Raw genomic sequence first — 12581 nt, 5'->3', positions numbered from 1 at the left:
GAAGGGGTTGTGTCCCAAGGTAACCAAGGCGTCCCCCAGGTGAACGGGCCGAGGACCAGGTGTTTGAGCAGACAGAGGAGGGGCGGGAGAGGGGCGAGAGACAGGGAAGCCCCCGTCTCACCCAGACACTCTGACAGAGACTGGAGACAATGACAGGGACAGAGAACAGGCCAAGAGGACAACGTTCTGGAGGAGGAGACAGGAGAGGCAGCCCAGCCACCCAGGATAGGAAGAAGGAAGCTGGGGAACAGGCGCTAGGTGAGCCCCAGGCTTCAGATTCTCTGGAGGCCATAGAGGAGGAGGAAGGGTCTTGTTGCTCTTATGGAACAAAAGGAGACAACAAGCAAACAGACGAACAGGAGGATTCAGCTCAGCCTCGGGAGAGGATGAAAACCTCTGAACAATGTTCACAAATCACTGTTGAAGAAATCATACAATCAGTCACTGGGTGAGTCCCACGTGGCACCCCCTACTGCTTAATAGTGCACTACTTTTGACCAGAGACCTGGTTAAAAGTAGTGCCAAAAAGAATAGGGGTGTCATTTGGGATGCATCCTCATTAATTTTGAAACTAGCTTGTCTTCTAAGAACCCTCGTTGGACATTCTGTATCCTGCATAATCTTGGTTCCCAGAACTAAATCTTTCCTTGCTTCACCTGTCACATTGAATTGTGTCTGTTAGCAGTGTATAGACAATCCTCTGCATAGCTTTGTGTTCTATCAGATACTGTTGGAGGTGATACTTTCTTGTTTCTGCAGCAGTTTGAGTAATAATTATCTTTATAGTATTTGGCCCAGGTGTCTCACCTCTCCTGGTCACCTCTCCTGGTCACCTCTCACCTCTCCTGGTCACCTCTCACTCTCCTGGTCACCTCTCATCTCTCCTGGTCACCTCTCATCTCTCCTGGTCACCTCTCACCTCTCCTGGTCACCTCTCCTGGTCAGCTCTCCTGTTCACCTCTCACCTCTCCTGGTCACCCTCTCACCTCTCCTGGTCACCTCTCACCTCTCTGGTCACTTCTCACCTCTCCTGGTCACCTCTCACCCTCCTGGTCACCTCTCCTGGTCAGCTCTCCTGGTCAGCTCTCACCTCTCCTGGTCACCTCTCACCTCTCCTGGTCACCTCTCCTCTCCTGGTTACCTCTCATCTCTCCTGGTTTCCTCTCACCTCTCCTGGTCACCTCTCACCTCTCCTGGGCCTCTCATCTCTCCTGGTCACCTCTCCTGGTCACCTCTCCTGGTCAGCTCTCCTGGTCAGCTCTCACCTCTCCTGGTCACCTCTCACCTCTCCTGGTCACCTCTCACCTCTCCTGGTCACCTCTCATCTCTCCTGGTCACCTCTCCTGGTCACCTCTCCTGGTCACCTCTCCTGGTCACCTCTCCTGGTCAACTCTCACCTCTCCTGGTCACCTCTCCTGGTCACCTCTCACCTCTCCTGGTCACCTCTCACCTCTCCTGGTCACCTCTCATCTCTCCTGGTCACCTCTCCTGGTCACCTCTCCTGGTCAGCTCTCCTGGTCAGCTCTCACCTCTCTTGGTCACCTCTCCTGGTCAGCTCTCACCTCTCCTGGTCACCTCTCAACTCTCCTGGTCACCTCTCCTGGTCACCTCTCACCTCTCCTGGTCACCTCTCATCTCTCCTGGTAACCTCTCACCTCTCCTGGTCACCTGTCACCTCTCCTGGTCACCTCCTGGTCACCTCTCCTGGTCACCTCTCACCTCTCCTGGTCACCTGTCACCTCTCCTGGTCACCTCTCACCTCTCCTGGTCACCTGTCACCTCTCCTGGTCACCTCTCCTGGTCACCCATCTGTCACCCTCTCCTGGTCCTCTCCTGGTCACCTCTCCTGGTCACCTCCACCTCTCCTGGACACATCAACCTCAGTGGAGACAGTAAAACAGTACGCGTCACCTATCTATCTGATGCTGCTGTCGGCAAAAAGAGTAGGACTTCTTTGAAGGACAATTATGAAACATTTCATTTTCTTTTTCATTGTTCACCTTTTTGGGAAGCATTGCTTCATTTGGCATCCATGAATACACAGATGTCTCTTTCCATGTGCGCAGCCTGCAGGTAGCCTACTCTTTTAAAGTGATTTGTTTGACAATCAGATAGTTGTGTTCATGCCATATTAAAATGTCATACTTAAAAAAATAAAAAAATGTTTTTTAACCTTTACATGACATTAGAGCGTTTCCTGGTTTCCACAGAAACAGCTGTTGTCTTTACATGACATAGAGCGTTTCCTGGTTTCCACAGAAACAGCTGTTGTCTTTACATGACATTAGAGCGTTTCCTGGTTTCCACAGAAACAGCTGTTGTCTTTACATGACATTAGAGCGTTTCCTGGTTTCCACAGAAACAGCTGTTGTCTTTACATGGCAATGATCATACAGACCAGCCGCAAGGCAATACGCAACACACTGGTTGGAAGAAAAATAAACATTTTAAAGAAAAGTGAGTAAGAAAGAAAGAAAGAAAGAGAGAGAGAAAGAGAGAGAAAGAAGAGAGAGAGAAAGAGAGAGAGAAAGAGAGAGTGAGAAAGAAAGGAGAAAGAAAGAAAGAGAGAGAGAAAGAAAGATGTAAAGAGAGAGAGAAAGGAGAGAAAGAGAGAGAAAGAAAGAGAGAAAGAAAGGAAAGAAAGAAAGAAGAGAGGAAAGAGAGAAAGAAAGAAAGAAAGAAAGAAGAAAAGAGAAAGAAAGAAAGAGAAGGAAAGAAAGAAAGAAGGAAAGAAAGAAAGAAAGAAAGAAGAAAGAAAGAAAGAGAGGAAGAAAAAGGAGAAAGAAAGAAAGAAAGAAAGAGAAAGAAAGAAGAAAGAGAAAGAGAGAAAGAAAAGAAAGAAAGAGAGAAAGAAAGAAAGAAAGAAAGAGAGAAGGAAAGAAAGAGAAGAAAGAAAGAAAGAAAGAAAGAAAGAGAGAAAGAAAGAAAGAAAGAAAGAAAGAAAGAAAGAGAGAAAGAAAGAAAGAAAGGAGAGAGAAGAAAGAAAGAAAAAAAAAAGAAAGAGAGAAAGAAAGAAAGAGAGAAAGAAAAAGAAAGAGAGAAAGAAAGAAAGAGAGAAAGAAAGAGAGAGAAAGAAAGAAAGAGAGAAAGAGAGAGAAAGAAAGAAAGGAGAGAAAGAGAGAAAGAAAGAAAAGAAAGAAAGAGAGAGAGAGAAAGAAAGAAAGAAAGAGAGAGAGAGAGAGAGAAAGAGAAAGAAAGAAAGAAAGAAAGAAAGAGAGAGAAAGAGAAAGAAAGGAGAAAGAAGGAGAAGAGAAAGAGAGAGAGAGAGAGAAAGAAAGAAAGAGAAAGAGAGAAAGAAAGAGAGAAAAGAAGAGAAAGAAAGAAAGAAAGAAGAGAGAGAAAGAAAGAAAGAAAGAAAGAGAAAGGAAAAGGGCCTCTGGTTTCAGCTTTTTAGTCTTAATGTCTGGTTTCAGCCAGTCTTAATGTCTGGTTTCAGCTAGTCTTAATGTCTGGACTCCTTTTTCTGTTCTGATGAATGGAATGTAAAAGAAACAATAGAAAGATTCAGAAACAGTTAACATCCTGTGAAACACTGCGTTCCCCTGGTCATAACATCACCCAATTAGTAGTGTTCAGAGGACAGAGGATAGTGGAGGTGATGAATACTAGACACTACGTCCCAGATGGCACCCTAATTCCCTAGATAGTGCAATATTTTTAGACCAGGAGCATGGCCTTATTTCTATTACAGCATATTGGATGACTGTCATTTATATTCCATTCACCCAGTTCAATGTAACATCGACAGGTTTAGGCTACTAAATGATACTCAAATGTTCCCTGTACCCATCATGAGGTTGATGACACGACCCAGCCTATGATTGAAAGTTTACAATGTAGGGTGCACACAGGTGGAGAGGCAAGTTGGAGTAATCAAGGTGACAGACGGTGACACTTTCAATACCGACTCTTACCTGATCTAGCTGATCTGCTGTGTGACGAGAGTTTCTGTTGGACACATTCAGGTAGGTCCCTTCCCCTGTTTCGTTCCGCTTGATTCCATTTAAGAAACGTTTTGCTACAGAATTGGCAGAATGAATACACCCTTGATCATCTGCACTCACAGTTCACTTTCATGGGCAGCCACATACAGCATCATCACTTTGTTTTTAATAAATAAAACGCAACTGAATACAAAACAAGAAACACGAACAGACATGAAATGGAAACAATGACACCTGGGGAAGGAACCAAAGGGAGTGACATATATAGGGAGTGACATAAGGGAAAACCAAGGGAGTGACATATAGGGAAGGAACCAAAGGGAGTGACATATATAGGGAAGGAACCAAAAGGATTTGACATATAGGGAAGGAACCAAAGGGAGTGACATATATAGGAAGGGAACCAAAGGGAGTGACATATAGGGAAGGAACCAAAGGGAGTGACATATATAGGGAAGGAACCAAGGGAGTGGGGAAGGAACCAAAGGGAGTGACATATATAGGGAAGGAACCAAAGGGAGACATATAGGGAAGGAACCAAAGGGGAGTGACATATAGGGAAGGAACCAAAGGGAGTGACATATATAGGAAGGAAAAGGGGAGTGACATATATAGGAAAGGAAACAAGGGTGAAGGAACCAAAGGGAGTGACATATATAGGAAGGAACCAAAGGGAGTGACATATATAGGGGAAGGAACCAAAAGGGAGACATATATAGGGAAGGAACCAAATGACATATAGGGAAGGAACCAAAGGGAGTGACAGGGAAGGGCAAAGGAATGACATATATAGGGAAGGAACCAAAGGGAGTGACATATATAGGGAAGAAAACCAAAGGGAGTGACATATAGGGAAGGTAATCAGGGAAGTGATGGAGTCCAAAAGTTAGTCTGACGACGCTCGTAACGATGGTGACAGGTGTGCACCACAACGAGCAGCCTGGTAACCGGAGGCCGGAGAAGTAGCACACGTGACCCAATCCATGTGTACAATCACGCAGTGCAGTGTACAGCAAGCAGTTTAGCAGTAACACCTGTTGTTGGCAATAAAATTATAAAACTGAAAGCTTACCTTGACTTGGAAGACTTGCAGTGTTGGATAGCCTTAGCCAGCTAGCTAACATAGCAGTGTTGGATAGCCTTAGCCAGCTAGCTAACATAGCAGTGTTGGATAGCCTTAGCCAGCTAGCTAACATAGCAGTGTTGATAAGCCTTAGCCAGCTAGTTAACATAGCAGTGTTGGATAGCCTTAGCCAGCTAGCTAACACAAATAGCATTCCTCTCAGTTTGACTCCAGGTTGTTGAGGAGGCTAAATTAGCTGCATTAGCTAAGCATGTGAAAGATAAACTAAGAAGAAGAAAAGTACAATGAAATATAGCTAGCTCTCTCTCTCTCTTCTGTTGCTTCTGATTAATTTGTTTAAACTGTTCAACTATTGTTTTTCTCTGAGTCAACTATACCATTTTTATACACTGCAGTGATACTTAGCGTAGCTTATGCTTTCAAGTACTAAATGTATTATCTGGATCCTTTAATTTCGTGGACAACATGTCAGTTCATGTTGCAAGAACTCTGATAGGTTGGAGGACGTCCCGAAGTTGTCATAATTACTGTTTGGGTTCATGAAAGGGGGTGAGAACCATGATCCTCCTAGGTTTTGTATTGAAGTCAATGTACCCAGAGGAGGACGGAACGTAGCTGTCCTCCGGCTAAAACCATGGTGCTACCCTAGAGGGTGTTGTTGAGGCTACTGTAGACCTTAATTGCAAAGCAGTGTGTTTTAATCAGTTATTTGGTGAAATGAATATATTTATTCGAGATGTATCTAAAAGGATAACATTTTTAGTGTTTCACTATAATAAAAAATGTATAAAATGAAACACTGAGTAGCATGGTCCTCCCCTTCCTCCACTGCGGAGCCTCCACTGGTAGGACTACAGTATTTCTTGCCTGTATAGACAGTAGTCATACAAGGCATTGTTTTATTCTAATGTGGCTGTATGCTTACACCTTTTGGATTTGAAAAAAAGGAGAATAGAAGATTAAATGTTTATTGTAATGTCAATATTGACAGAACAGAGGTCAGTACTCCGTACTTTCCCGCAGTACTCACTTCTTACACATGGGGGCGTAATACTCCCAACTATTTTTTATTTTATTTAACTTTATTTAACTTTTTTAACAGCAAAACCATACCTTCTATACCTGCCTATTCCATTCCATTCTAATACATTCTATTCCATTCTAATACATTCTATTCTAATAAATTATATTCCATTATATTCTAATACATTCTATTCCATTCTAATACATTCTATTCTATTCCATTCTAATAAATTATATTCCATTCTATTCTAATACATTCTAATAAATTATATTCTATTGTAATAAATGATATTCCATTCTACTCTATTCCATTCTACTCTATTCCGTTCTATTCCATGGTTTATCAATATTGACTACATGTCAATATTAGGGCACATTCCTACAGGACCGAAGTAACACATTCTAGCCTACTCAACAAGCGTCGAAAGTCCTGGAAAATGCCTATGGAATGAAATCTAAATGTTGTATGGGAACAGACATTATTGACAGGGAAAGCTGCTTCCGCTGGTCTTCTATTTGACACATTTGGGAACTCTCTTTTCTTTTATTCTTTCTAAGACAACGCCTTCTTCCGTCCCCATCGAAACTTGACAAGGAAAAGTCACCTGGGACAACCCAGCTGGGCAGGGAAGAAAGGAATGGTCTCAATGGAAGTTGTATCACAACGCTGATTAGACTACAACAATATTTTCACAACTTATCATGTACGTCAGTATTGATTAAATGTTCGTTATTGAATATAGCCTACTGTCTTGAGACTGATCAAGGGTAAAATCGTCTCATAGTTCCGGGTTTGTGGAAAGTATTCCCGAGTATTGTAATAACTTGAGAAACATGGACAGCATCGAGTTACAGCCGGTTCAATGCCCTGTAAGCCTTGATAACAACAATCACCATGCTGAAAATACCTCTAAGCAACAGGTGAGTTTAAATCGAATCGATTAATGCCATATTCATAAATAGAAAGAAAAGGGTAGGCTGTTATTGAAAGTCGACAAGTTTCGGTTCAGTTGTAGGCTACGTCAACCTTGAGAACACAACGCAGCTTTTCAAATGCAAAAAAGTCCAATATGGTGTATTGCAGACCGACATTCGGCGCGTTTCTTGAATTGGGCGTTCCTTGATGTCAGGAAACGCCCATCTGTGCATGCCATCGTTCAGTTCATTGATACCTGCTGTTGGTTGGTCAGTTCAGGTTTTATGTTACTGATGTTTTGTACCATTGTGACTACAATTACAGCTCTATCTAGTTGTCGCATCTGGGATAACAGTTGTTGACAACAGTAGCATTGTTGCTAAACCTAACCCTTTTCTTAACCTTAACCTCAGTCACCTAACCTGCTACGTTAGTTCTCCTAACCTGCCACATTAACAAACCATCAGTGTTATGAGACTAATAGTTTCTCGACACAGATGATTTGATTACATAGCAGGTTAGGATGATTAAAGTGGCAGGTTAGGTGAATTAGCATGGCAGGTTAGGTGAATTAGCATGGCAGGTTAGGTGAAAAGAGGTTAAGGTTAGGAAAAGAGAGAGGGTTAGGCTAAGCTATAAATGCTACAGTTGTCATCAACTGTTGTCCACGACGCAAAAGAAAGGGCCACGGACCAAATAGCGAGCATCAATGCATGTACTTTCACATCAAGAAACGCGATTTCAGAAAACTGCAATTCCACCCTTCTCCAAAGATGGTGAACATAAGGGCCTAAATAAGACCTGCTACAATGCCGAGGTCGGGAGATATTGGGTGAACATTTTGAATCTGTTTCCTGAAAATCCTGTTACCTGCCACGCACGATCATAGGATTGTATAATGTCCTATATAGTTCTAAGTTAAAAAAAATATATATATATAAAAACTAAAATGTCACATTTCATTACCGCATTTTGTGAAATTAGGGAACATTTACTTTCCGAACATTTCCAAATGAGGGATTTAGAGTGTTTACAAACACTTTCCTTACAAATCTCCTGCTAAATTAGTGTAATTAGGGATAAGAACAATTAAACAACACCTCTTGGAAACATTTGGAGTCCAATCTGTCATATTATTAAACATGAATACTGTTAGTCTACATTGTTGACTTGTTGCATTGGGTCCCTTAATGATAAATCTATTTGTCACCCCGTTATACAAGATGGTATTTGTTCACCAATGGTTTCTGATGCAGCCATACAGGCCTTATGATGGGGTTTATCAATGATGATTCATTAACCTTTAAAAGATATGATTTAACTCATCTTCCACAGGTATGTAGATAAGAGGTAAGAATGAGACATTTTAGTTAACGATGTCTCCTAGTCTAAAAGAGATTATAGTTACTGATGTCTCCTAGTCTAAAATAGATTATAGTTACTGATGTCTCCTAGTCTAAAATAGATTATAGTTACTGATGTCTCCTAGTCTAAAATAGATTATAGTTACTGATGTCTCCTAGTCTAAAATAGATTATAGTTACTGATGTCTCCCAGTCTGAATGAGATTATAGTTACTGATGTCTCCCAGTCTGAATGAGATTATAGTTACTGATGTCTCCTAGTCTGAATGAGATTATAGTTACTGATGTCTCCCAGTCTGAATGAGATTATAGTTACTGATGTCTCCTAGTCTGAATGAGATTATAGTTACTGATGTCTCCCAGTCTGAATGAGATTATAGTTACTGATGTCTCCTAGTCTGAATGAGATTATAGTTACTGATGTCTCCCAGTCTGAATGAGATTATAGTTACTGATGTCTCCTAGTCTGAATGAGATTATAGTTACTGATGTCTCCCAGTCTGAATGAGATTATAGTTACTGATGTCTCCCAGTCTGAATTAGATTATAGGTACTGATGTCTCCTAGTCTGAATGAGATTATAGATACTGATGTCTCCTCGTCTGAATGAGATTATAGTTACTGATGTCTCCCAGTCTAGTGTAAAAGTGTATATGATCTTTTTCAGAAAGATATCAACTCATTCTGCCTGTAAAAGCTGTGTTAGATTCGTCTCCTGTCCTGGTTGGGGTGGAAAGACCGTAAGAACGGTAGCTGAAAACCCACTACTCTGGGGACACCACCATGACGTGCGTGGTCAAACATGAACCCAATCAGACTCACCGCGATGCTGGCACGATTTGGACTCATAAACCCTTAGAAGGATCTTTGTTTTTAATAGTTTTGTGTTCTGTTCTACATGAGGCCCTGCTTGTCCTGAAAGGAAATGGTACAAACACATCCATAGTGGAGCTAAATATAAGGGCTGCAAATGCAGATAAATCACATTCATAGTGGAGCTAAATATATGGCCGCAAATGCAGATAAATCACATTCATAGTGGGGCTAAATATAAGGGCTGCAAATGCAGATAAATCACATTCATAGTGGAGCTAAATATAAGGGGCTGCAGATGCAGATAAATCACATTCATAGTGGAGCTTAAATATAAGGGCTGCAAATGCAGATAAATCACATTCATAGTGGAGCTAAATATAAGGGCTGCAAATGCAGATAAATGAAAGTCAGATAAATCAATGTCAGATAAATGAAAAGCTGATTTTTTTGGGGGTTGGGACTGGGGTCTCGGGACTCATACGGTTAACATTGATTGACAAGGCATGAGTTCAGAGTCATCGTAATCTTCATCAAATTAACTAACTCAAAACAACACAGCCTGGTCTCTGTTTTGTTGAAATCTTCTATCACCCAAGGATTTATTGAAGGATAAACATGATCAGATTAATAGTTATGTGTATTGTATTGATGTATAGTTTTACCCAGTGGTTCCTGATCGGTGAAAACAACCAGCCTGCTGTGAATGAGATGTAACCTGAAAGCCTCTATACCATTGAACAAGGGACTTGTCTGCTTCGCAGCATTAACAGAGAGGATGCCATGTCAGGACAGGCAAAGGCATCAGAACTCCCACTACATAATCACTGTATTTTGCCCAGTAACAACTCAAGGATGTTTCTTTCTGCTCACATTGATTGCTCCATAGTTTCATAATGTCATTGATTGTTGCCACAGAAGTGCCAGACATTGTTTGGCAACATTCACTTGTCTTGCAATCCAGAGTCATACAGTTGTCCATGACCAGAGGACATTCTTGCAGAAACGTACATGTGTTTCAGTGCTGGGAACATGCAGCCAGGTGGACAAACATTTGATTTGGCTTCTGCATATCATTCAGGGAGTGGAATAAAAACTTGGCTCCTGTAAACATCCTCTCACATATCCTTTTCAAAGACATTCAGCTCATAAGTACCTTTTATTTAGGCAGAACAAGTATTCAATTAGAATGTCCATTAGAACATTAGAATGTCCATTAGAACATTAGAATGTCCATTAGAACATTAGAATGTCCATTAGAATGTCCATTAGAACATTAGAATGTCCACTAGAACATTAGAATGTCCATTAGAACATTAGAATGTCCATTAGAACATTAGAATGTCCATTAGAATGTCCATTAGAACATTAGAATGTCCATTTAGAACATTAGAATGTCCATTAGAACATTAGAATGTCCATTAGAATGTCCATTAGAACATTAGAATGTCCATTAGAACATTAGAATGTCCATTAGAACATTAGAATGTCCATTAGAATGTCCATTAGAAACATTAGAATGTCCATTAGAACATTAGAATGTCCATTAGAACATTAGAATGCCAATTAGAACATTAGAATGTCCATTAGAATATTAGAATGCCAATTAGAACATTAGAATGTCCATTAGAATATTCATTAGAATGTCCATTAGAACATTAGAATGTCCATTAGAATATTAGAATGTCCATTAGAATATTCATTAGAATGTCCATTAGAATGTCCATTAGAACATTAGAATGCCCATTAGAATGTCCATTTAGAATATTAGAATGTCCATTAGAACATTAGAATGTCCATTAGAACATTAGAATGTCCATTAGAATGTCCATTAGAATGTCCATTAGAATATTCATTAGAATGTCCATTAGAACATTGTAAGTCCATTGTAAATGTTTGTATAATTCCATATTCCATATTGCAGATGACTTCAGGTAATAGACTTATGCTGACCACCAATGACGCAGCAGAGGAAGGAAACCCCTGCTTTCTCCTGAACAGGTGGGTCATCACTGCCATTTGGTGGCTGAAGTACTTTCTCCTCAGCAACACAGTGGCCTTTTGTATACAGCACAGGAAAGACATGTCTAGTCTGCTGTTGGAAGACTACTGTCTAATTGTAACCATTGTAACTACATCCTCACTGTCATAAGTGTCATTGTAGCAGTGATGGTGCAGTATGTAAACAGCCAAGGGGTGTGGGTGTCAGGAAGTGGGCACATGACTAAAGGAACATCTGACTTTGATGAGAAACAGAAAGTGAAAATGAATGTTTTCAGTGTGCATGACAGACAGACAGACAGACAGACAGAGACAGACAGACAGACAGAGACAGACAGACAGACCACTCTGATGAAGGTGAGTGATTAGTAGTGATACACATGATAATATCTGAAGTGTCATGTGAAGGAACTAGGTTTCAAAGTTGAACAAGGAGCAGGTCAGGTTTCTCATTCAGCGTTAGGGCTGGGTTGGCTTGCTACAACATCATGATATTACGATATAACATTCAGGGTAAGACACAACTTTCCACATCATTGTTTCGCGTTGTGGAGGAAACTGGACGCGTGTGGTGTGTTTCTCAGGTTCCTGTCGATAATGGCGGGCATCATCGGATTGATGGACAAGAGGTCAACCAAGAGTCGAATTTCTCAACGTACAGAACAGCATCGCCAGCAAAGAAATGGTACTAAAGCGTCACAGCTTTTCATGTCTCTCTCAACAAATCCAGGATCTTTGATTCAAATCGAAAAATGTTAACATCTCATTGTTGTTGTTGGTGGGTGACCATGCAGATGGTGTAACTCTGAGAAATGTTCACATCACCAAGCCACTTTTTGCAGTGCTAAGGAAGTGGTGAAATACATGTATAGATCCTGTCTGTAAAGAATTCTAGTCACAGAATCCTCAGCATGCGTTGTCGTGACATCTGTTCTTCACCAGACTGTGGTTGGCTTCCATCCTGTCTTTAAATACAGTTAGGAACAAGTTAACAGCAGGTAACATTTAGGTAACAGGTATCAGTGAGACAGTAGTTAGGTACCAGGTAACATTTAGGTAACAGGTAACAGGTCACATTTAGGTAACAGGTACCAGGTAACATTTAGGTAACAGGTAACAGTGAGACAGTAGTTAGGTACCAGGTAACATTTAGGTAACAGTAACATGTAACATTTAGGTAACAGTTAGGTAACAGGTAACAGTGAGACAGTAGTAAGGTAACAGGTAACAGTTAGGTAACAGGTAACATTTAGGTAGCAGGTAACATTTAGGTAACAGGTAACATTTAGGTAGCAGGTAACATTTAGGTAACATGTAACAGTTAGGTAACAGGTAACAGTGAGACAGTAGTAAGGTAACATTTAGGTAACAGGTAACAGTGAGACAGTAGTTAGGTACCAGGTAACATTTAGTAACAGTAACATGTAACATTTAGG

The 12581-nt window shown here is 40.9% G+C and overlaps 2 protein-coding genes across 2 annotated transcripts in view; both read left to right on the top strand.

The window, feature by feature from the left end:
* LOC135574080 (uncharacterized) overlaps positions 1-1958 on the top strand; it is a 10921-nt gene extending 8963 nt beyond the window's left edge. The window contains exons 4-6 of the mRNA XM_065024954.1: positions 683-853; positions 893-1123; positions 1266-1958. Coding sequence (XP_064881026.1) covers positions 683-853; positions 893-1123; positions 1266-1958 — 1095 coding nt within the window. The remainder of the gene's footprint in view (positions 1-682; positions 854-892; positions 1124-1265) is intronic.
* A 4509-nt stretch (positions 1959-6467) lies between these two features.
* Positions 6468-12581, top strand: part of LOC115127306 (TPA-induced transmembrane protein) — a 259290-nt gene continuing 253176 nt past the window's right edge. The window contains 5 exon segments of the mRNA XM_065024163.1: positions 6468-6972; positions 11069-11126; positions 11129-11145; positions 11730-11790; positions 11793-11830. Of these exon segments, the coding sequence (XP_064880235.1) occupies positions 6886-6972; positions 11069-11126; positions 11129-11145; positions 11730-11790; positions 11793-11830 (261 nt within the window). The 5' untranslated portion in view covers positions 6468-6885.

This window comes from Oncorhynchus nerka, linkage group LG11, assembly GCF_034236695.1.
Source record: "Oncorhynchus nerka isolate Pitt River linkage group LG11, Oner_Uvic_2.0, whole genome shotgun sequence".
In the NCBI taxonomy this organism is placed as follows: Eukaryota; Metazoa; Chordata; class Actinopteri; order Salmoniformes; family Salmonidae; genus Oncorhynchus; species Oncorhynchus nerka.
This window is presented reverse-complemented; position numbering and strand designations above follow the sequence as displayed.